Source organism: Pogona vitticeps, chromosome 3 (genome assembly GCF_051106095.1).
Source record: "Pogona vitticeps strain Pit_001003342236 chromosome 3, PviZW2.1, whole genome shotgun sequence".
Classification (NCBI taxonomy): Eukaryota; Metazoa; Chordata; class Lepidosauria; order Squamata; family Agamidae; genus Pogona; species Pogona vitticeps.
The window spans coordinates 78,373,205-78,398,376 of NC_135785.1; the positions used below are offsets into that span (position 1 = coordinate 78,373,205).

At 43.4% G+C, this 25,172-nt stretch overlaps 1 protein-coding gene across 43 annotated transcripts in view; it reads left to right on the forward strand.

Annotated features, from left to right (window-relative positions):
• Positions 1–9,799: 9,799 nt before the first annotated feature.
• JAKMIP3 (Janus kinase and microtubule interacting protein 3) overlaps positions 9,800–25,172 on the forward strand; it is a 145,691-nt gene continuing 130,318 nt past the window's right edge. For 35 of the 43 annotated variants that reach the window (XM_078391237.1, XM_078391226.1, XM_078391240.1 and 32 more), the window contains exon 1: positions 9,800–9,994. Coding sequence is in view for 1 of the 43 variants with exons in the window: in XM_078391244.1 (XP_078247370.1) it covers positions 9,992–9,994 (3 nt within the window). In the remaining 42 variants the exon portion in view is untranslated. Of the gene's footprint in view, positions 9,995–10,097; positions 10,412–25,172 lie in introns of those variants that run through there. The other 8 variants (XM_078391227.1, XM_078391248.1, XM_078391250.1 and 5 more) reach the window with 5 other exon arrangements.

Below are 25,172 nucleotides of genomic sequence, written 5' to 3' on the forward strand. Positions count from 1 at the left end.
GTTATCTTTCCCCTTTTCCTATATATGAATGTGACAAGCTCTGATATACATAATGGATTGGTTATTTTTTGTTAGGGAGAAAGACCATTAAATGCCTGCTGAACAAAAAGAGATCTTTAGTGATGCACTGTATGAGAAGGAAGTTTGAGAACCAATGGTTGAAAAATATTTCCACTATTCACCTGCTGATATTCATTCTTCTTGTTTACTTTATTTTGTTGCTTTTTTCATTCTTTTATTGGCTATAATTCTTTCTTCTCTTTCCTCCAGTTGAGCTCAAGGTAGCACCCATGGTTTATTTCTTCTGCATTTTATCCTAAAAACAATGACTTGGGTGCATTAGGGTGAGTGTGTGACCCACCTAAAGGTCATGGCTGAATGTAGGGAATATTAATGGTGGCTAAGTGGAGACTTGAAGCTGGGTCTCTTAAATCCCACTCCAGTACTCTACTGTAAGTACTATGTTATATCAAGTATCTATCAAAGGTTGGTTGAGACGTGAACTTACTGTTAATAACTGCCTGCCTGAAAAACACACAGTGAACCACACCATTATGTTGGTGGGAACTGTACGTTGTACAGTTATACATAATTTAAAGACCTATCGATCTGGTAGCCTGTAATGTTGCTTCCAAATACATCTCTGTGGAAAGAGCTGGTTTCAATGTGATCTCAAATCCATGGTGTTCTGCACTTTACTTGCATTCTGTATCATGCTAATTCATCCCTATAAACCCACAGAAATTATATTTAAAAAATTAAGGCACTAGCAATTTTGTCTGGCTTTAAAATTAAAATAATTATGGGCTAAATCCAAAGTCAATCCATCCTAGAGTGGGCTCATTAAAATGAATGAGATTTATAACTAAGTCCCATTCAGATCAACAGATCTTCTCAAGGTAGGATTAATGTTTAAGCCAGCCTTATTCTAGTACATCAGAAGGTACAGTGTTAAAGCTCCTCTTCTCTACCTTACGAGGAAAATGTCAGCGTTTAGCTCATAGAGACCATGTTTAATGGTGGCTCTCAAGTACATGTAATTCCAGCCAGCTCCCTACTTCTACTGATTGTCTGGAAAGTGTTTCAAATAACTCTCTCATTTTCATGTTTAGCATGAGTTCTTCAGTATCAAAGTTTGGTCTAGATTTCATAAGAATATCATTACCTTTCAGTGTTAGTAAGTGGCAAAACGTTTTAGTACTCACAAATTCTGAAATTCAGAAGGAAATTCTTTCCCTTTGTCATATTTGTTATGCATGCATATTTATAAACAAAGATAATACATATTTAATATATTATAATCTTAAGTGTGGGAAACTATTTTTGCCCAAGGGCTATATTGACACCCTGAAAGTAGGTATGTTGAGGATCACATGCCATCAAGAGTGAAGCCTTGGAGGTAAAAGAGAACTGAGCTTTTCCTCCCTCCCTCTCTTCCCCCCCCCATCATACACAGGCACTAAAAATTCATGCACATACCTTCGCAGAGGTGAAAAACAGGTTCCCCAGAGAGGAAATAACAATCTGATGTTTTCTCCATGCTCACATTAGTCCGTTGGCTTTCTAGCCATAGAGAAGGGGGCAATCCAGCCAGGGAGGAAGAGATCTGTTCTCTTCTTCTATCACTAAAATAGAGCACCTCCTTGAGGGAAGGGCTTTAGGGGAGAATGACTTGCACTGTGACCTTGGCCAGTCAGATAGAGAGGCTCTAAAATTTGCCCCATGGATCTGGGTTCTCTACGCCTTGCTTATGCCTCTCTTTGTTGACTATGAGGGCTACTCCATTTCTTCTATGAGATTCTTTCCCACGATAGTAGATATGATAATTGTCTGCATTGAATTCACCCATTCCCCTCCATTTTAGTTCACTGACACTCAGGATGTCAATGTTGATTCTTGCCATCTCCTGTTTGATCACATCCAGGTTCATAGATCTTACATTCCAGGTTCCTATGCAATATTTTTCTTTGCAGCATCGGACTTTCCTTTCACTTCCAGGTGTGTCTGCAGCTGAGCGTCCTTTTGCTTTGGCCCAACCACTTCATTATCTCTGGAGCTACTTATACTTGTTCTCCGCTCTTCCTCAGTATCATGTTGTATGGCTTCCGACCTGAGGGGCTCATCTTCCAGCGTCATATCTTTTAGCCTTTTGTTTCTGTCCATGGAGTTTTCTTGGCAAAGATACTGGAGTGGCTTGCCAGTTCCTGCTCCAGGTGGATCGCATTTAGTCAGAACTCTCCACTATGACCTGTCTGTCTTGGGTGGCCCTGCACGGCATAGCCTATAGGTTCTCTGAATTACTCAAACCCCTTCGCCATGACAAGGCAGCAATCCGTGAAGGGGGCAGCAATCCGTGAAGGGGATTACTCTGTTACTGCTGCCTTTTAAATTCTTCCCTCCTAGCACATCAGCTTAGCTGTTCAGCTTCCCTCCTTATAAAATGCATCAGTTATATTGATGCAATTCCATCTGTTCTGTCCAGAATAGCCACCTTTACTCATTAGTATTCAGAAAATGTCACTGAGCTATCTACTATCATCTGACAACTTTTGATTTGTTATACTGATCAGGTCTGTGTAGTTAACTGCTTAAACACTGTCTGTGGCTTATCTCATTTAGATTTGCAAATTAATAAACAAATCACAATTCTGCAATAGGGCAGTCAGATTTAATGCTAGAGTTGCAGTAGCTAGGAAACCCATGGACTAGTTTATTATCCTCCGTGTCAAAAAACTGGAAAAGGGGTGTGTGGTTTCAGTTGCCCTTTGAAATGCAGACCAGAGCTTCTGCCTGGGATGAGCAGGCCAGTAGAACAGAGAGAAATTGCCCATTAATTTGAAGGTTTTCCATCTGTGTCTTATCTTTGTGATAAGGAATTTCCAAGGCAAAAAACTCACTCCTGGTACAAACTAATTAACAAAACTGGTTTCAGCTGAGTGAAGAGAGATGGGAGAGAATCAAATTATTTGGAAAAATTATTCTTTTCTTTCAGAGGTCTGATTGGTGAATTATCTCAAAAGATCTAGAAAGTGGAATAACAAGTATAAAAATTGAAAGATTTTGCTTAGTTTAGCCTAGTCTCTCGGGAGAATGCTATGCTCGCTGCCTTGCTACCTGATTTATACTGTGCACATGTTCTGGAACCGAGCTGAAGATCTGCTTGAATGTAAGTATTGAAATCCTAAGAAAACGTGTACATTACACAAGAATATTTCAAATACTTGCCTAATATACATAATTAGAAAGCATATGTGGTAAGATAGCAGGTGTTTTATCTGTATAACTAGTTTAACAGTAACCTATACAATTTGTGAAGTATGCTTATCTATATATGTCCTTGAATTTTAGAAGGCTTTGAATTTGTAAATTATAGATTATAGATTGCTCATCATGCTACAGAGAAAAACAATAGAGTGTTTACTGATTAGTATTGGCAGATAGTATTAGAGCATTGCTGGGCAGGGATTAAAAAAACCTTCTATATCATTTCCCCCCAATGATCAGCACATTTGGCCCTCCTGGAATTGATCCACATCAGGAAAGCCTGGGCAGTGTAGTTCAGTGGTTAGTGTGGGCATCTCTGACCTGGCCACAATTTTGACATTTACAATGCAATTTTTACCCTATTTACTCAGCCAAGCTGGCAGTTCAGTAGCTGTGCCACTGCCACTTATCTGCACAAACCATGTGGTTGCTTTATTCACATCATTCTCTGTGACATAGAACTGCATTAAAGGGAAACTGTGCATGTATGTGTGTTCACATGAAAGAATGCATGTGTTTGAATGAGAACTAATTCATATGACCTTAAACAATGGTCACATATTGGCTAAATGAAAACATCCATTACGTGGTCTGAAAATTTAGCGATCATGTTCTAGCTCTTTCATGTGGCCATCTTCAGCTCATAACAAGTTTTGCAAAATTCTGCCAGCATTCCTGTCTGTGACCTATGCTGAGTAATGCTTCTTTCCTTCATTTATGAATGCAAGTAATGATGTATTACTTAAAAGGCTTATTTGTTTAAGCTTCCACAAAACTATAATATGCTGTCTCATTGTGGCATGGAGGTGATCTCAGGCTATTGAAGGATATGGCAGGCAAACACAAACTGTGGCAGATTCTACCAAGTTGGTGGGGCTTTCAGTATGGCACCTCACATGTCCTGTTTTGGATTGCATGTCTAAGGACCAGCCCAACTAAGTACAGAGAGCCTCATTCCCAGAAATTGGGGACCAGGTGAAGAACTGGCTACAGCCAACTATGAGCATGCAACAATCTGGAAAAGTTGTGGTCTGCATTGATAGAGGAATTGTCTGTACCAATAAGAACACAAATCATTGAAGCATTTATTTCAGCATATCTGCCCAAACTTTACATGATTCAGAAAATTTTCCAAGTCCACATAGAACACAAATCAGAAAACTAAAACATTCTAAAATAAACAATACAAAAAAACAGTAGAGAAGGACTAAAAATAAAACAGCAAAAGTATTGATACTACATAGAAGGGTTGGCAACAAATCACAGTATCAATGACACTTGGTGAACTTCTTTGGGAAAGGGTTTTGAAAACTAGAATAACACAACAGAAAGGGGCTTCATCCCTCTTTGCGACTCATCCTTACACAAGCAGGAGGTGGCCCTTGAATTATGATCTTAAGTAGTAGAGATATGCTTGCTCTAGTTTTTGGCTTTTCATAAGTCAAAACCATATATTTGAATTATGCCTGGTCATAAACCGGAAGCCAATGTTTATTTTTCCAAGATGATGAGCTCCAGCTAACAGTTTAGGAGTCAAATTCTGAACCAACTGAAGCTTCCAAGCAAGGGCATCCCTACATATTATGTACTGTAGTTGAATACATCATGTGGCTAGATCACCTCTTCCCAGAAGGGGGCACAGCTGGCACACCAACCTGAAAGTGGTAAAAGGCACATCCTCCTGTACAGCACCCATAAGCATAACAGGATTTAATGATTAAAACACTTGCTGTTCTAAAACTAGAGTTAAGTTATCTTTTCTTATGTTAAGCTCTGTAGCCAGGACATCAGAAGCCAAGGCTAACAGATATGCTGTGTGATCAGGAATGATGTTGTGCAGTTTCACAGATTTGTGCTTGTTTACACCATGTACCCATAGTTTATCCTGGCTTTTGAACCTTTTTCCAGAGGGGAAGGAGAGAGTGCTCAGGACCAGCAAACACACTCCACTTTGTCCTAATCTTGTATTGCCAGGTGAATTCTAGCTAGAGGAATACACCTATGGGCTGGCCCATGCCTCCTAATGACAATGAACTAAATACAATTTTAGTGCCAACTGGAGTAGATGAAATGAAATCAATATGACTTGTATTAGTTTGACTGATGCATCCCGTCAATTCAACAAGTCTACTCTAAATAAATAATAATCATGTAGTATTGAGTCAATTCTGACTTATGACGACACTTTACAGGGTTTTCTAGGTAGAGAATACACAGACATAGTTTACCATTCTTTTCTTCTGAAGGTGCCCTGGGATTGTACACCTTGCCTAAGGCCACACAGGCTGGCTGTTCTCCCAGGAGGCATAGTGGGGAATCAAACTCGCGTCTCATAGCAATCATGTAGTGTGGTAGAAAGAACAGACCCTAAGAGATAGCATGAAGGTTCTCAACACAGCCTCAGTACATTGCCCTAGAGTTTGAAATGTAAGTTCATAAAGATGTATGATATTTCCAGAGCAAATTCTTATACATATTCATCTCCTATGAAGCAAATCTCAGCATTGAGTCGATTCTAACCCCACAGCACGCACACACGCACACACAAAATCTTTCTGAATCATGCAGTCAGATCCACTGGCTGTGTATCTAGTGATCCAAAACAATCTGGTTGTTTGAGGATGTATCAGTCAAGATGTTTATTCAACATTGATGCACTGTACTGCACAGTCGCAGACCATTCCACTTGTATGTTTCACACATGAAGTGTGTGCTGCTTATATACCACCCCATAACGCTGAAAGCACTCCCTGGGGAAGTTTACAATTTAATTATGCAGGCTACATGTTGCACCCCTCAGTGAGCTGGGTACTCTATTTACTGACCTTGGATAGAAGAAAGGATAAGTCATCCTCGAGTTGGCTAGCTGAGCCCATTAGGATCAAACCCAGATCATGATCAGAGTCTTGACTGCAGTACTGCAGTTTAACCACTGTGCCATGATGCTCCCCCTCCCCTTTTTTTAGCCCAGGAGTAAAAGTCAGCTCACACAATGGGAGATATTAAAAGCATTTCTCCTCTAGGCTACCCAATGCATCTGGCAATATCACCATCTGCTTCTCTGTTCTTTAGACTCTGTTTTAGCCTTGCTCCAGTCAACCCACTGTGTAACCTTCTGCAAAAATGAATATAAGTGATAGGTTTTGGAGACATGGATTTACCAAAATATTTTGTTGAAAATGTATTCCATGCTTCCGTTGCATATAGCTGTTGATTCAATCCCTTCCTCTCCCCCACTCTAAGCAACCAGTGTAGTACAGAAGTGGTTCAACAATATATCAGTATAGTGCAAAACCTGAACCAGAGCAATCATTTCACTTAAAACCACTGTTTTTTGAGACATTTATTTATATTTATTTTATTTAAAATACTTTTTCCTGCCTTAAAATGAGATGTGTCAGAATGTGATATATACTGTACTAAAATAATAAAGGGACTGTAGAAAATTCAATCCTGGAAATGTAATTGTACTGTTATTAAATTGTACTGTTAAAATGAAGTGTTTTCAGTAGTCTGGAAGCAAGATTATTTGTACATAAATGCCACTTAGCAAAAGGAATTATTTTTATGGCTGACAGTTGAAGTATGGGAGAGAAATGAAGTAACATATTTATTTTGCAATGTGTTAATATGACCAGAGATTGTGTTTGCAAGTCCTATAGCCTGCACCCTCTATAGCTACTGTACTCTGATTTTATAGTACCATGGTGTATCAGATCCTTTATTTTGCAAGTTGATTTATTTATTTCCTCTAAGCTTTGCAAATTTTACTCACAACACCAATGTTTTTCATCATAGTGGCAGTCTTCCAGATTCTGAGTTACATGCCCTTGTGGTTTCAGGAGATGCAGGAATAATAGGGATTCCTATTAAATTGATTTGGTGCATCAGACTCCTCTAATCTGTAGGCCCTGGAAAAGATAATGTTTATAGTTGGAAGGGAAAGGAAAACAACAGAAAGAACTATATATAAATCTAAGGATGGAGGAGACACAGAGACATTCACCAATCAACACAAGAAGGCAACACAACATGTCAAACCACACACACTGGATATCAATAACAATAATGTAGCAGTGGCAACAACAATGGCAAAAGACGACAAAAACATGGGTTTTCCTCCACATATTCATGGCTGGGTGAGAATAAGAAACATGTTTTGTGTGCAGCATTATTAATATTCTTAAATGCTAAAAATAGTCTTATTTTATATATTCTAATTTTTAAGAACTTTGGCATTTTAGAGATATCTTCCATGCTCCTAAAATATTTTTCGCATTTAGTTGTACCAAATTAATTTGGCTCTAGTCCCACTGCCGGTGACAGTGAATGCCTGTTGAGACTGGTTCACTAGAAGGTGAAGCCAAAGTCAACGGTCGGTAGAACAATCTAATTCAGGGGTCCCCTCTTCTCATCTATTTCTCTTCCTCCATATTGTTTCTTTATGGGCATTCTTTGTCCATCAACCCCCCCTATACCTTTAAGGAGGGAAATGCTATGTTTCTTTGCACCAAGGGTCTTCCTGTTGAGCTTCATGAAGATTGAAAAATAACTAAGTAGGAAGCTAAAGGCAATGTCATTCCATAGTCTGGTTATAAGCTTAAGTAGCTCATGATCAGAGAAGGGGGTGCTCTGCAAAATTCTGACGTGACCCCCTCTATCCATGGTAAGATGGAAGGCAGGGGTGCGCTAGCTGGGCAAGGTGATCTGAGCTGGTGGCAGCCATTCCACATGCCCTAATGGGCAAATTTCTATTGAAAAGTGGGCTGTTTTAATTTTGCTCCCCACTATAGCTAGGCTTCAGTGTAAGGAGTGAGTCAGATCAGGAGGAAGATATACAATCAATGGAGCACAGGGAGCTCTTGCAGGAGAGAAGGTCATTGCTCCTTTATGCTCCACTCAGTGAAAAAAGTTGCTTTACAGCCTTAATATAACTTGCTTAGGAAGCATGTGTGCCTCTTACATATATATTCATTGGCTCTTATATCAAACCTAGAAGGCATCCCAGTATGACGTGGCTGCATAGCTGAGTGAGTTGGGTACCTGGCAGCAGAGGCAAAGGTTAGGAGTTGATTTCCCCCTCTTAAGGAAACAGCCAGCCTGTGTAGCCTTGGGTAAACTACACAGTCTCTGAGCACCACCAGAAGAAGGGAATGGTAAACTATTTTAGAGTACTCTAGAAAACCCTGGAAGGGCCACTATAAGTCAGCATCAGCTTGATGGCACATAATTACTAGTCCAGTATTTGTAAAACCATAATATAGAAGGGTGACTCTCTCAACCCTGAGTGCTCACTGGAAGGACAGATCCTGAAGCTGAGGCTCCAATACTTTGGCCATCTCATGAGAAGAGAGGATTCCCTGGAAAAGACCCTGATGTTGAGAAAGTGTGAAGGTAAGAGGAGAAGGGGACAACAGAGGATGAGATGGTTGGACAGTGTCACTGAAGCTACCAACATGAATTTGACCCAACTCTGGGAGGCAGTGGAAGACAGGAGGGCCTGGCATGCTCTGGTCCATGGGGTCACGAAGAGTCGGACACGACTTAACGACTAAACAACAACAATATAGAAGGGGAGGAGACTGAGAGCATCTTGCAGCCAACACAGTGACAGCCCAAGAGTCTAATCTGGTAGTTTCCAGCTCATGTTCACATTTCCACTAAACTGGACCATTTTTCAAAACCACTCTTCTGCTCTCAGAAGAGCCTGCAAAGGCTCCTGCATCTTCTTTATGGCAAGTCAACGTGCCCCTTGCCATTTATTTGTTTGTTTGTTTGTTTGTTTGTTTGTTTGTTTGTTTCCCGCCTATCTGGTCAGTTACGACCATGTGATGTAGTGCTTAAAGTGCTGGATCCGAGTTTTGGAGATCCCGAGATCCTATTTCCATTGAGTTGCGACACTCCCTGGGCAACCCTGGGCCAGTCACCGTTCAGCCTGTCCTACCTCGCTGGCTTGTTGTGGAAATCAAATGCGAATGAACAGAGTCGCCTGTGGCTACCTAGAGCTCATGACAGGAAAGGAGGGACACCGGGAGGAACGTGCAACCAACAAACAGCAAGAAACGTTGGAGTAAGAATGATGACACCAACAAATCCGTGCAGAGAATCTCCCCCCCCCCGCAGGCCATGTGCGAGAATGTCTCCAGAAGAGGACTCGAAAGAACGTCTCCGGGGCTACCAGCAAATGCAAAAGGAACGACTAAGAGTTTAAATGTCAGGAGGATCGTTTCAGCCCTGCTTCTTGCTACTTGACAAGCCTGGGGCTGTGGGGAGGCGGAGAGAGAGAGAGAGAGAGAGAGAATCACCATCACCTTGGTAACGCGCCGAGCGAAAGCCAGAGTCCCCACCCTGCCCGTTTGCGGGGATTTTACCCCAGGAAAGGCGCCCGGGTGGCAGGACCGCTGTGGCCGAGAGGGGTCTGCGGGCAGGCGGCTGGCCTCGGGCGGGCCGCCGCTCCCTGTCGCCGACCGGCGAGGGGAGGAGGGCCTGCCCCTCTCCGATGCGAGCTCCTCTGATGACGTGCCTCGGCTCGGGCGGCTCGCTGCAGTGTCCCTGCAATGGCTGAGGGGCGGCTGTCGGATGCTCGCAAGGAGCGCGTTCTCCCAGGAGGAAGGGAAGCCAGCATCCAGCGCATCGCCCGGCAACGGCTCCAACCGGCCTGGGAAAATTCCTCTCCCACTCCTTCCTCGGTGAGGCGGGTCTGATTCTCCACTTCCAGGGAGTGTACATGGTGAGCAGTAGTTTGTGTGCTTTGGGGGGCCAAAAAAAACCCCAAACCAACCCAACCCACCAACCCAACCGGGTGGATTCCCGGCTCCTTCTCTCGTCCCCCCCCCTTTTCCCCCCTTTTCTCTTCTAAACGCTACCCTGGACTGGCTTGACGAATCAGGCTTGCTTGTGGGAAAAGGACAGAAAAATCTGATCTCCAGCAACCAGGATGGAGCAGGCTTTTAAAATGGATTCTTCTCCCTTTTTAGTTATGAGCCTCTTGCAATGTCAGTGGCCAAGCGCAGCCTTTGATTTAAATCTGTTTGCTAGGAACAGCCTACAGGTTCTGGAATGAAGTGCACTGCAGTACACGGAATGGTACTTTCTTCAGGTAAAGCAAACAAGCAGTCTGTACGTCAAGATGGAGCAGGCTTGCGAGGTTAGTTTTTCTCTGCCTATATCTGTTCTTCTCGCTCTATTTCAACACAGTCCCTGCCTTTGCACCTGGTTATATAACAGCTTGCTTCTGTATTTCGAGCAATCCGTTGCCAAATTCGTTTTGCATGTGGTGCCTGGCATAATTTGTCAATGCATCAAACCTCAGCAGCTGGGCTATTGAAGACAGATCGATGTTATTGGGTGGCAGTGGTGGCCATAATGATGATTGGTAAAGGAGTAGGCCTTGGCCAGTCCATGGCATTAAATATTATTGCGTAAGGTAAGGATCTGCACCGATCTTGCCTCAGACAATTCAAACTGGGTTGGGCAAAGCTGAGCTTTGGCTGCTGATACAAGGTGATGTCTGCACTTTTTCATCTGATATTTAGCACATATCAGAGTCTTGCAACTTTGCAGTGAAACCTGTTTGCTACATACATTGCCTGGGGAATTCTGATACCTCTTAAATGTTGTTTTACAGACAAGGAATCAAAGGGAATTTCTTATTTTATTACCATTTATTCCCTTGTTGGTTACAAATGTCACTTTGACCTGTCAGCTAAGGAATTCCAACTAATAAAGTGAATTGGATGTAGCTGGTTTGAAATGTGGATAAAGCATGAAGTGTAGAAGCAAAGAATCTGATTTGTGTAGCAGGTTTCCACCATTGACCAATCTTCGTCTAATGTGATATGGGTTATTCATATTCATTTTGAAGAATGGAGCAATCTCTTTCTGCTGCTGTTCTGATTCACTGATCTTGGCCTACAAATGCAAAATTGCATTTTGTTGGCAATGCAGTCCTTTGCTTTATGTATATGGGTCTGGCTGTCTCGGTGTGCATGTGTTTCTGGACAAGATGAAGGAAAGGAACATTTGAAGGGGAGACTGTCACTTGGTCTTTAGTTCATTTCATAATAGCTTTCTTAAATGTTTGTTGAGAGATGAAGGACACCATATGTGGCGATAGAAAATGACCACCTTATCTGAAAAGTTTGAAGAGTAAGGAACAGAATAATTGTGGTGGTGAGGCTACAATTGTCCTCTGCACACTTAGCTGAGAGTAAGCCCCATTAAAATCAGCAGGACTCAATTATGAAAAAATATGCACCAGATGAGGTAAATTGAAAATATAATATTTTTTCTTGTAATTGAGGGAGGGAAAGATCTTGGGTGATTTTTTAAAATTGCTCCAATCCAGGCATATTCAGAATTTGTTTCCATTTGATCTTCTCTGTATGTTCACATCAGTGAATTATTGTTTGCAGAATTTTGCTTTTGAAAAGTGATTTACGTTTGTAATTGAAGCACCTCCCTACAGTAATGCATAGACATATTTTGGCTCTGTCAGTTTCAATTATTGCATAAACAGTCTCAGTAAAATTTGAAATCACAGGAATCCATTGTCAGATACTTTAGATTCTCTGTCAAGCAGTTTATACCACTAAATGAGATTTCCCTTTGAGCAAAAGTAGGTGTTTATCTCTGGAATAATCAGGAGGTGCTATCTGGAAAGGCCCAACAGAAAATGCTTCTAACAATAACTATACTACCAGAGCAAGACATCCTTCCTGTAGATTCCTGAGGCAGCCATCATCTGAAAAGAGAAGAAATCTGACGTTAGACGGCATCTGTGTCCAGCCAAGTTTTATACTGCTGATGTGTGATTTTTCTCTTTGTAGTTTGCCATTATCTCTTATCCACAATTGCTGTTTTCTTTTTTAAGACACACTGGAACACATGTGGCTTGAAACAATAAGGGAATATTTAGACTGATGGCAGATTTGACTAGAATTTTTGCTGCAATGTAGCATAAGAGCAGCTAGGGAATATTCATTATAGAGGTCATGATGCAAAGTACAATTTACAAGATGCATACTGCAAGGCAGCATAAGGCTTCTGTCGGCTATGTCACGTATCACTATTAATTGTGTCTCAGTATCTTCAGCATAATAATAATAATCACATGCCATCAAGTTGATTCTGATTTGTGGTGCCCCTTTTCAAGGTTTTTCAGGTAGAGAATACTCGGAAGTAGTTTACCATTCCCTTCTTCTAGAAGCACCTTGGGACTGTGCAGCTTGCCCAAGGCCACACAGGCCACTTGTACTCACAGGAGGCACAGTGGGGAATTGAACTTCCAACCTCTGGCTCCACAGCCAGATATCTGAACCACTGAGCTATCCAGCCAGCATACACAAATTTAAAATGTGTGTTCACTGTGTCTTATATTTCTAGAGCAAGGATGGACAGCATGCACTCCTTATATTGACACTGAGTTTTGAGTGGCCCACAGTTGTGAACCCTGAAGGGAGTTTTTTAAAGTAGCCATTCTAGGGTACAAGTTTTAAAAATTGTTAGGAAAAAGTTTGGGTGGTAGGGTTATAGAAGTGAGTGTAGCCCACTAAGATCCAATAATGGGCTTGCATGGTTTCTGGACCTGTGGGTATCACTGATCCTGTCTTGGAAAGCTGCATCTTAATTTCCAAATAACTAAATATTTTCCTTTCAGACGTTTTGCTAAATAGATTGAAAATAAGTTTATAATGCACATATCAGTTGTAAATGTAAACAACATGTCTGTACTCTCTCTGCATCTATAGTTTCTTGATTTGTTATTAATAACATTTACAGTCTTGTCTTCTCCCTGTGAGCTCAGCATGGTATGCATGACTCTCCTCCTCTCCCTGCACTTTTATTCTCACAAAAGTATTGTGAGGTAGATCAGGCTCAGAAAGCGTTGAGTGGTCCAGAGTCACTCAGTGAGTATCCGAGATGTTGGCAAGTCTTTGTATCCAAGTCTGAGCCATTGCATCTGAATCCCAAGGCTGAGTCCCTATTAAAAAGAAGCTGTTTTTTATCCAGAAAAAAGGAGGAGTGGGTGGATTCTGAGTTGCAAGTCAAGTCTAAGTCACTGAAATGCAACCCCCCCCCCAAAAAAAAACTGAGTTGAGTCCAAGTTGAGTCACTGGTGCGATTTAAGTCTTACTTGACAATGAACCCCTTGACTCAAGTCCCCAACCTTGGTGAGTATCTTGACTCGGTAGGGCGGTGATTCCCAACCTTGGGTCCTCAAATGTTCTTTGGCTGAAACTCCCACACGTCTTCACCACTAGCTGTGCTGGCCAGGATTTCTGAGAGTTGCAATCCAAGAACATTTAGGGACCCATGGTTGGGAACCACTGTAGAGACTTGAATAAGTTGTACTCCATGACTTTGACCATTGCTTCTTCATTAAAATTCTTCCTCGTCTCTGTGGCTTAAATGGTTAAGCTAAATGGTTATATTGAGACATCTACTGCATATAATCTGGTCCTTGTCAAACTTCACAGTGTAAGTGGGCCATTCATTTGTTTTCTGTCTTCATAAAATAATCTCAATTTTTTCTTTACCGCAAAGGAACTCATTAAATGAGAATTTTACAGCCCTAACACCTTTGACTAATACGTAAACTACATCATGCTTTTTTATTAGTATGGAATTTTACAAGTAGTTGAAAGATTCTCATTACTTTTAAAAGTATTTATATGATTTAAGGTCTATTCATTTTGTAGCTTTTACACAGTTATAACTCAGGCTTGCATTGTAGCATCACTTTCAAGTACATCTCCTCCCTGCAGCATGTTTCAGATTTGGCTGACAAGCTGTAGGACTAACCCTTCGGAATGAATTTGCTTCCTTCACTCTCTCTAGACACAAACGAAACAAAAAGTTCTCTAACTTGATAAAACAGGTACAGAGACCTCAAAAAAAAGAAAGAAAGAAAGAAAGACAGAAAATAAACAAAAGGGAAGGGCAGAGAACCAGATGGGGAGCAGATATTTCATCTTCCACTGCTAATTTTGGTAGGTTCTATATTTAGCTTTTTTTTTCTCTCTGCCCACAATAAAGCTGTTTATAAGTTTCATTTGCATGAGAAAGAACATCAGGTGGCTTGTTTTACCTTGGAAACAGGGCTGTGACACTGGACAGCAGAGAAGAGAGGGACAGGTGGGGATAGTCTTGTGACACATCCCACACTTCCTAGCCCCATTCCATGGCTAGAAGTGGGAATATCCTATCAGGACTGCTCTTTTTGGTCATTAAATGTTTATTGATTTATCAATAAAAATACAAAAATAGATTTTGAGAGCCCCATTACTGCTTCTACCGGTACCTTCTGGCTCATTATAATGTACAAGCACAGCTATCCTTTTCTGGGAGAGAGGTTTGGTATTTTTGGCCTCAGAATTAATTGTTGAGGGAGGGTGGGGTGGACTGTGTATTATGTGTAGCAAAAAAATTGCTGCAGTATCAGCTTATTTCTGGGAAAAATGTATTGGGTTAGATTCAGATAGTTTCATGTAATGACCCTTGAAATCAAAGGAACAAACCATGACTAACTTTTTCCATTGATTTCAGTCACCCTCTAAAATGTATTAATTTTGGCTTTACCTCATCCATTGTTCATACTACTGTCTTGAAAGGGAGCTAGGAATTGGCATAGTTAGATCACAAATGTATCTATGAATTTCATATAAAAGCTCTGTTTCTACAGAGTAGTCTATCAAAACTAAAGCACAGAATACCACATTCTGCTTGATGGCATCTATCTATTCATAGCTACAAAAGGGATATTGGAATCTGGTCTGAATTCAGTCAGATGATGGGGATTTACATAGACCATAATTTGTCAAAAGAAATGTATTTCAAACCCAGTCCACACATATGCAAAGACTCATTTGGAAGAATTCCTAATATCGAAACACTCTGAAAACATCCACATTTCTTTCACTGGAAACTCAAAGCACAATTTAGAGAGAACTAAAGATGTTAGTATTCCCAAAGGAACCCAATCAGTGAGTAGAACAGTGAATCAGTAGTTTCCTGACCAGCTGAGTACAGATGCCCCCCCCAAGAAACGTGTTGCTTTTGTGACATTGTACTAATCCAGCCTCTTTGATGCAACACTGGCCGAAAGTATTTCTTTATTTGATAAGACTCAGTTCATATGTTTTCTTGGCAAATGGTTGTCTTTTGGAAACCAAATTATGTAGACACTCAATATTCATATTTAGCTGTCTTTGTATCCTGTAGATTTCTTGGAGGCATCTATCAGTCATTATGGAAAGCAGGATACAACACTAAATGGCTTTTTGACAGGATCCTGTAGAATCTCCTTAAGTACTTAAGAGTATGGAATGCTGTGCTCAAGTGGCTGACACTAATACATTAGTAACCATGGAAAGGAAGTGGTCCCAGCAAAACATCATTTCCTAGCACAGTTATTAGCAGCCCAAACCAAATGGGTAGCCTTCAATATTAATGTTGATCTGACTTTTTGTCATTGTTTACACCAACTGATCCCATTACAACAAAATCGTGAAGTACAGAATGTTCATATTCTAGTTCCCGATGATTCCATTCCATGCTTACCTGTCTTCATACCGCTTTTTCCATTTCACCACACTTTTCATTAGCTAGGTAGCATTCTGTGCCTGCTGACCATACTTAAGTCTTTGTTAGGTTTTTTGGGAGCAGGATTCCCTGCTTCAAGAAATCTCTTCCTAAATACCTCTTTACCTCAGCAAATGTTTAGGTTCCTTACAATTGTTCAAGATGTAAATCTTCAATATTTGTTCATTCTCTCAGGTGGAAATTAAAACTTTCAAGAATTTCGATTATAGAAGTCATTGTGATTTTTTTTGCATTTTAGCAAAAAAATAAAAAAACCCAAAACACAGATACATAGAAGATAGTCCCTTCAGATGCTGTTAAATTGGATGTTCCATCAGCCTTAGACATCAAGCCAAAAATGAGATGCAGTTCCAGAACATTGGGCTACATTTTCCCAATCCTTGAGCTCCATGTTCTCACTCAGACCATTGTACATAGGATAGGTTGCTGAATCATGACGTGTTTATTTCTATGTGGCTACGCATAAATATTCTTATAATTTTTGTGCATGTTATCTACTGGTTTTTGGTAATGAGGCCAGTAATAATATAAATCCATAATTTTTCCAAAACCCAAGAGCTTCAACTAAAACCAGTCTCTGCACAACAAGGTATCTTGTTAGGCTTTGATAATTCAGGAAGTACACCTCTTGAACTGAAAAGTGATGAGACATCTCATTAGTTCCCTACCCTACTAAAATACTATTAAACCCAGTAGGTGTGAAGAACTAGTTCAGCCTGCTGACTGACATATTTCAGGGCTTTTATAATTGTCTCAGCATATTGAATAAAGGTCTTTTCTTAGGTCACATTCTTCCAGAAAAATTTAAGAGTCAAATTGTATATACTGTCTGGTGCAATGAAGGGCTAACCACATTATGTACAAATATGTATAACAGACCTGTAATAGCTTTTGAAAAAGAAAAGAAAAACAGCTGTAGGAAGAGGCATTTTGAGTGAAAGGGCAGGAAGGTGAATTGTTTTAATCTCTCTTCTACCCTATTTTTCTGCTCCAAATCACCATCCCGTCATGGCTTTTCCTCCAACAGGATTCAGATTAGAAGCCTACATTTTGTAAAAAGCCACACCAATTCTTTCCACCCTCATTAATATTTTAGTCACAAGTGGAGTAACAGAAAGGGAGTACTTAAAAGGAATAATAAAAGCAGTACTAAAATATGAGAGAAGAAAAACCATTAAATGGCTGAGTATTCAAAGACTCTTTAGAAATGTGACAATTTATTGACAACTGAAATCTTGCATAGAAACTGCAAAATAAGGAAGAAGGGTTTTCAGCCATGCTCTCTGGCGAACTATTACTGCATTTTGGCATCTCCTCTTCTTTTATGAATCCGACCATCAGCCTCAGCTTGTGAGGTGTGAATACTAAGAACTCAGGTGGTTTATCTCCATTTTTTCTTTTGCAATATGTTTAATAATCCTGCCTGAGATCAAACTCTTGGGAGTGATGCACCATCAAGCCTGTTTGAATGCCATGTTTCAGTGTAGGCCCATCTATAATAATCACATGATTGCCATTCTTGCAATAATTAGAGGAAGGGCCAATTTAGATCTCATATATGTTTTTCAACAGGAGTTATTTTAATGTATTTTACATAAAAAATGCAGCTTATGTATTTTACTCTTATTTGCAGCCCAGGATTTGCTGTGCTGATCTTCGTAATATAATATAATGAAAAATAAGCTCAAACATTCAGACAGCTATTGTGATCAGATGCAGAAATTCAGCTATTTTCACTCTGTGTTTAAAAACACAGAGAGTGATGGTTCAAGTCCCCTGTAAAGTGATAAGTGGAATTCTTAAGTCAGTGCTATGGTATAGATAATCTGAAAATCTTTCTTTGTATCAAAGTGTTGCACAATATAAAATTATGGATGTATATGAAATATAGGTACAGTATATGAAATGTATATGAAATATAGGTAATTTTTTAAAAAAATAATTAAAATATTAGAAATTAATGTCATTTATGGTCCTACAAGGACCGTTAAGTCATTTTGCTTATCAGCAATTTTCAGTGCAACCCTTCTGGAGGGGAAGGATTGGCTGGCTGGAAATTATAGGCTCACGTATTTCTAGGCTGCCCTCTTGCACATCATAGAAAAAGGTGGCATGCCTCATCCTTGTCATCATTCAAAAAGAGGACAATGATTTTCTTGTGCAGATGCAAATTAAGTATATCTTATCTTTGTGGAGAAGACTATAACCACATGACATGTGTACCTGCCAAGTGCTCATTGTCGACAGGCAACATGGAGGCCTCTGTGGTCTTTTCTTATGATTCTTTGGCTGCTATCCTGTTGTGCAGTTATGTAAAAGGTGTAAATTGCCATTAATGTAAGAAATCTCCATAGCTGTTACCTGTTTCATGCTGAGTTGTGTGAGTTAGCATGCAACAGATAATGTCTGTGGAGATTCCTTAACTTATGGCAGTTCGCTTCTAAGGGTTACACCATTAGTGTAAGTGCACAAAGGGATTTTGTAAAAGGATTACAGCATTTGTAAATGGATCTTCAACTGAGCAGTCCTTCACATAGTACAAGACCTGGCAGTTTGCCCATCCAAATAGTGTTAGATTGCAACTCCTATAAGCTCTAGTCAGAATAGCCAGTGGTGATTGATTATGGGAACTGTAGTTTAACCACATCTGTAGGACAAGAATATTCTCTTGCAGCACATAGAATGCCTTAAAATAGAGGTCTGTCCTCTGGTAACCTGTCAGTAAGAGGACTATCCTCTGTAAAGTAGGACACATGGCAATCCTATATACTTTGTAAATCTGTTCCAGGATTCTTTGCTATTGTATAGCTGAATGCAGTTCCAGAGAGAGCATGGGTAAATGCCATGGTGACTGGGGTATTCTGGAAATTGTCTCCAAAAAGGTCACATTTCTAAGGTCTTGTTGCAAAGAGGACAAGCATCATTTTAGACTGCAATATGATGGTTGGCCTGCCCTGCGGTGTTGTTTTGAATTATATCCTTTGTTGATTTTAATGATTTTACAGTAGGTTGGTTGAGAATATTTTTATTTTTCATTAAATGTGATTTTAACTGTTTTTATTTCTTTTAAGAAGTTTGTAAGCTCCCATGAGCACAATCCTTTTTACTGGAAAGGCACAATATAAATCTAATAAATAAAATGAGGTTAGACACTGAACACAAACACTGGGGGATAAGAAGAACTCACCCAGTGTGAAGGAGTGGGACCCAGTGTGCCGTCCCCAGAAGAAGAAAGCCCGAAAAGCGCGAGTGGCTGTACAGAAGGGATACTGGTAGAAATAGAGAGTGAGGAAGAACTACAGAGAAGGCCTACCGAAGTGTGCTTGGTGGATGAGGGCGGAGCCGAGATGGACCTGATCATGTGGGAGGAGGTGAAAGGGGAAGGAGATTTTGCGCGGGAGTTCAGTTGGCTGGGAGAAGGAGAGCTGGGCAGATGCACCACGAGAGGGGTGCAGACAGATTGGTTAAAGGATGCCAAGAGCTTAGCGGACGGGTCCCCTGGTGCCCAGAGCTTACCAGTAGGAGGAGGACTGCTGCCTGAGCCTCCCATAACCTGCGGTCGCGGTAGGACGTATGAACCCTTGGAATGGAGGGTTTCGGTCTTCCCGGTGGGCTACCATGGTGGGGGTCGGAGGGTTATCCGCCCGGGCCCCGAGTTCCAACAGAAACCCTTGGAGGGGGATTGGGCCCGCCACCCCTGCTGTGGGACCATCTGCGCCGTCAGGAGTGCACCTTTAAGAACCCCGACGGATCGCGAGCGGTTTGGCCCGGCCCCATGGTAGATGATGAGATGTGTCAGCCTGTGGTTAGACCAAAGAAATACGCCCTGTTAACCGATGATGTTTTGAAGGATCCGTTCGATCCCGTGGAATTGAGTGTTCATGCCAATAAAGTTGTTAGTTCTCAAGATTCGAACTCGCCTCCGCGTTTGTTTCCCGCCTTTACCACCCAACCCCCCCCGGCCAGAGACGAACCTCGTCACAGTGGCGCCCAACGTGGGGCCGGGGGGACGGAATTGGCGGGAAACCAAGAGGTGGACCGGTTGCGAGAAGCGATGGAGAGACAAGCCCGACTTATAGAAAACCTGACGGAGCAGCAAATCTTGATGGCCCGACAGATGCGCGAGAGAGGGAGTGAAGAGGAGAGGGGCGGCAGGAATCTGGCTAGCGTCAGGGGCAGCCTAGTGGCGGGACCGGCCCCAATCCGAATACAGAAGATGACCGCCACGGATGACCCTGAGGCGTACCTGCACACGTTCGAGAGAGTGGCCACGGCTGCAGGGTGGCCACGGGACCAGTGGACTCTGGTGCTCATACCATGTCTCACCGGCCTGTTGCAGGAGGTGGTTGATACCCTGGGGGTTCAGGAGGCGACGCGGTACGACGCGGTAAAAAATGCTATTTTGAACACCTTGAACTTAACGGAGGAAACTTATAGAAAGAGACTAAGGGAGTTGAAATGGAAGCCAGGAACCCACCCGCGTACGGTCGCACAGAGAATGAGAGCGAATGCGATGAGGTGGTTGAAACCAGCCGAAAACGATGGTGACAAGCTAGTGGATGCGGTTGTGCTAGAACAGCTTGTGCAGTCCCTAGGAACCGGCGCGAAAAACTGGGTGCAGAAGAATAATCCCAAAACGCTAGAGAGGGCGATTACGCTGCTGGAGGACTTCAGCAACACGGAAGAAGCGAACAAGGAAGTGACCGCCCCCTGGGTGGAGAGGCAGCGACCACGAGGAGGAGAGGTTTCGCTTTCAACTTCCAACCTTACTGCGAAGGCGGGCACGGAGATGAGCGGATCGGCTAGAGCGCGCGGGAAAGGTTTCGAGCCGTTTGCACCCAAGCCTGTCCGGCCTATTACAGTCGATCAAAGGATTTACACGCCGGGCACGGGCTGGAAAGAGGGCAAGGACGGACGGCCCCTCTACACCCCGGGATTGGTAGGGAAGGACAACAAAGAGGGGAGGATCGTCTGTTATTCCTGTGGGGTTCCGGGCCACGTGAAAAGGAATTGCCCCGGGATTGATTGTTCGTGGGTGGGGCGCTTAACGCGCGCGGTGGAGACTAAGGGCCCGACCTCGGAACGATGGGAAATAGACGCTTGGGTGAATGGGGTGAAAAAGAGAGCCCTCATAGACACGGGATGCGGGACGACCCTGGTGAGAGATCTACCGGGCGATAAGACGGATGGAGGACTATCGGTGCGATGCATCCACGGGGACCTAAAAAAGTACCAAACTATGTGGGCTACAGTGAAAGTAGGGGACGACGAGAGACATATGAAAATCGGGGTCGTTCCAGGACTGACGCGTGAAATGTTGCTTGGTCGGGACTGGGTGGGCTCCCGCAATGTGGGGTCGGTTAAGGAAGGGCTGCAAGGGGATGAGGAGGATAGTAAGGATCAGTCCGATTTTTTGCAGAGAACGTCGCGGGAGCAAGTGAGAGCCATGCAGCAGGATGACGCGTCGCTGCGGGAGCCCCTGCTGGCGGCTCAGCCATCGGGAACCATTGTAAGAGGACAGAGGGGGTGGGAAATGGATAACAATCTGTTGTATTATGTGCATGAGGATGCAAGTAGGAGGTTGGTGGTACCTTCCAAGTGGAGGTCGAAAGTTATGGAATTGGCTCATGATATTCCCTTGGCAGGACATTTGGCAGAAGAAAAAATGAGGGCTAGGATAGAGCAGCGATTCTGGTGGCCGGAATTGCGGAAGGGGGTGAAAGAGTACTGTGAAACTTGCCCACAATGTCAGAAAACCCAAAGGAAGCCACCCACGGGGGCTGGGTTAATCCCATTGCCTCTTATGGATCACCCCTTTCAAAGAATTGGATTGGACATTGTGGGACCACTGCTTAAGTCACAAGGGGGGCACACTCATATATTGGTGATCATAGATTATGCCACCCGATATCCTGAAGCAGTCCCACTGAGATCGACCACAGCCAAAGTGCTAGCGCGGGAGTTGATGCAGGTGTTCACGAGGCTGGGGTTCCCCAAGGAAATACTTACTGACCAAGGCACGAATTTCATGAGCCAAACCTTGAAGGAATTGTGGCGCCTCCTGGAGGTGAAACCCATTCACACCGCCGTGTATCATCCTCAGAGTAACGGCTTGGTGGAACGTTTCAACAAGACCCTGAAAGGCATGTTGCGGAAATTGGTCATGGAAAAACCCCGACGATGGCATTTGTTAGTAGCCCCTTTAATGTTTGCCATAAGGGAGGTACCACAGTCCTCTACAGGATTTTCTCCATTCGAACTAATGTATGGGTGGAACCCCAGAGGTATTCTGGACCTGGTAAAAGAAAGGTGGGAGGAAGGTCCTGATGACGCGCGGATCACTATCCAACAAGTGATCGAAATGAGAGAGCACCTAAGGACAGCAGTGGGACTGGCCAAGGCCAACCTTGGCCAGGCCCAAGCCGGGCAAAAGAGGAGGTACGACCAAAGAGTGAAAGTGCGGGAGTTCGTACCAGGGCAAAAGGTTCTGTTGTTGATGCCTTCTGAGCAAGCCAAGTTGTTCGCGACTTGGCAAGGCCCGTATGAGGTGGTACAGAAAATAGGAGATGTCGACTATGAAATATATATGCCGGACAAGACTAAGAAGAAGGGTATCTTCCACGTCAACCTCCTTAAGGAGTGGAAAGAAAGAGAGGCGTTGTGGGGGGAAGTGGAGGAGCAGGAGTTTGGGCCAGAAGTTGGTTCTTGGGGACGGATAGAGGGCCGGTTACCTATTGATGAGACCTTACCTGCGGCACAACAACAGGACTTATTGCAGCTAGAGAGCGAATTCCAGCATTTGTTTTCAGGGGTACCCGGTGAAACACGGCTGATACAACATGAAATACACACTCCAGCAGGAGTTGTGACGAGATCAGGGAACAGAACCTGGCTGTACCATCTTAAAGAGGCTATCAGTAGGGAGGTTGAGGACATGTTGCACCTGGGTATTATAGAACCCTCGCGGAGCCCGTGGCGTAGCTATCCGGTGATGGTGCCAAAGGCTGACGGGAAGATGCGTCTATGTGTAGATTTCAGACAATTGAACGAAGTTTCCAAATTTGACGCGTACCCCATGCCCAGGGTGGACGACCTATTGGAAAAATTGGGCGGGTCAGTCTATCTGACCTCGCTTGACCTTACCAAAGGTTATTGGCAGATCCCTTTAAGAGAGGAAGACAAGGAGAAAACATCCTTTGTGACACCCCAGGGGTTGTACCAGTTCAAAAAAATGCCATTCGGGTTGCATGGCGCCGCCGCCACGTTCCAAAGGCTGATGGATCAAGTTTTAGCCCCGGTTAGGGATTTCGCGGGGGCCTACATCGATGATATCTTGATCTATAGTAAGTCTTGGGAAGAACATCTGGAACACATAAAACGGGTGCTCGGGGAGATCGAGAAGGCAGGGCTGAAAGTGAACCCGGATAAGTGCAAGATCGCGCGGAGAGGGGTACAGTTCTTAGGGTTTCAGGTGGAAGGTGGAAAAATACAACCGGTGTCCGATAAAGTAGACAAAGTTGTATCATGGACGGTACCCAAAACTAAGAAAGAGGTCCAGCAATTTTTGGGGCTAGCCGGATACTACAGACAATTTGTGCCCAATTTTGCGGAGGTGGCAGCTCCCCTCACGGATTTGACGCGGAAGCGGAAAGGGAAAAGCATCCTATGGGGTATAGCAGAACAGCACTCGTTCAGACAGCTTAAGGAGATTTTGGCAACGTTACCTTCTAGGTATGCTCCGGATTTCAAGTTACCTTTCTGGGTGCAAACGGATGCCTCTGACAGGGGAATTGGCGCGGTCTTATCTCAAAGGAGAGATGGGGTGGAATACCCGGTAATGTACTTAAGTAAAAAGTTGAGTAACCGGGAACAAAAGTATGCGACAATCGAGAAAGAAGCCTTGGCGGTGAAGTGGGCAGTACACGCCCTAAGGTATTATTTGTTAGGGGCTCCGTTCATGCTAGTGACAGATCATGCGCCCTTGCAGTGGCTTAATCGCATGAAGGATACCAACGCCCGCCTGACCAGATGGTATCTTAGCTTACAACCATTCTCATTTCAGGTACAGTATAGAAAGGGGAAGGCACACACTAATGCCGACTATTTCTCTCGACAGGAAGGGGAAAAGGAGAACCTTCCTTGGAGGACGGCCCACTCAGAGAGGGGGGCGTGTGAAGGAGTGGGACCCAGTGTGCCGTCCCCAGAAGAAGAAAGCCCGAAAAGCGCGAGTGGCTGTACAGAAGGGATACTGGTAGAAATAGAGAGTGAGGAAGAACTACAGAGAAGGCCTACCGAAGTGTGCTTGGTGGATGAGGGCGGAGCCGAGATGGACCTGATCATGTGGGAGGAGGTGAAAGGGGAAGGAGATTTTGCGCGGGAGTTCAGTTGGCTGGGAGAAGGAGAGCTGGGCAGATGCACCACGAGAGGGGTGCAGACAGATTGGTTAAAGGATGCCAAGAGCTTAGCGGACGGGTCCCCTGGTGCCCAGAGCTTACCAGTAGGAGGAGGACTGCTGCCTGAGCCTCCCATAACCTGCGGTCGCGGTAGGACGTATGAACCCTTGGAATGGAGGGTTTCGGTCTTCCCGGTGGGCTACCATGGTGGGGGTCGGAGGGTTATCCGCCCGGGCCCCGAGTTCCAACAGAAACCCTTGGAGGGGGATTGGGCCCGCCACCCCTGCTGTGGGACCATCTGCGCCGTCAGGAGTGCACCTTTAAGAACCCCGACGGATCGCGAGCGGTTTGGCCCGGCCCCATGGTAGATGATGAGATGTGTCAGCCTGTGGTTAGACCAAAGAAATACGCCCTGTTAACCGATGATGTTTTGAAGGATCCGTTCGATCCCGTGGAATTGAGTGTTCATGCCAATAAAGTTGTTAGTTCTCAAGATTCGAACTCGCCTCCGCGTTTGTTTCCCGCCTTTACCACCCAACCCCCCCCGGCCAGAGACGAACCTCGTCACACCCAGTTTTCATTCAAACAAAGTAGTAATTCTGCCTTTGGAATTTTATCCTTGAGGCAGGTTCCTGTATGGTACAGAAGCATAATGTCAAGTACATTTTGTGGCGGTGTAAGAGTGTGTGTTATTAACTACAGACTTATATATCAGAGTTTAGAAATGCTACACCTTTTTGGACCATGTCTTCCAGAATCTCCAGGCCAGCATAAAATTCACAAAAAAAGTTTTCATGTTCTGATACATTCATGGTATGTAAGGTTATACAAGGAACCTCGATTCAGTTCAGGGTCTGAACTGGAGATTTGAATTCAGGCCTATTTGATTTAGACTGCTTAGAATGTGCAATC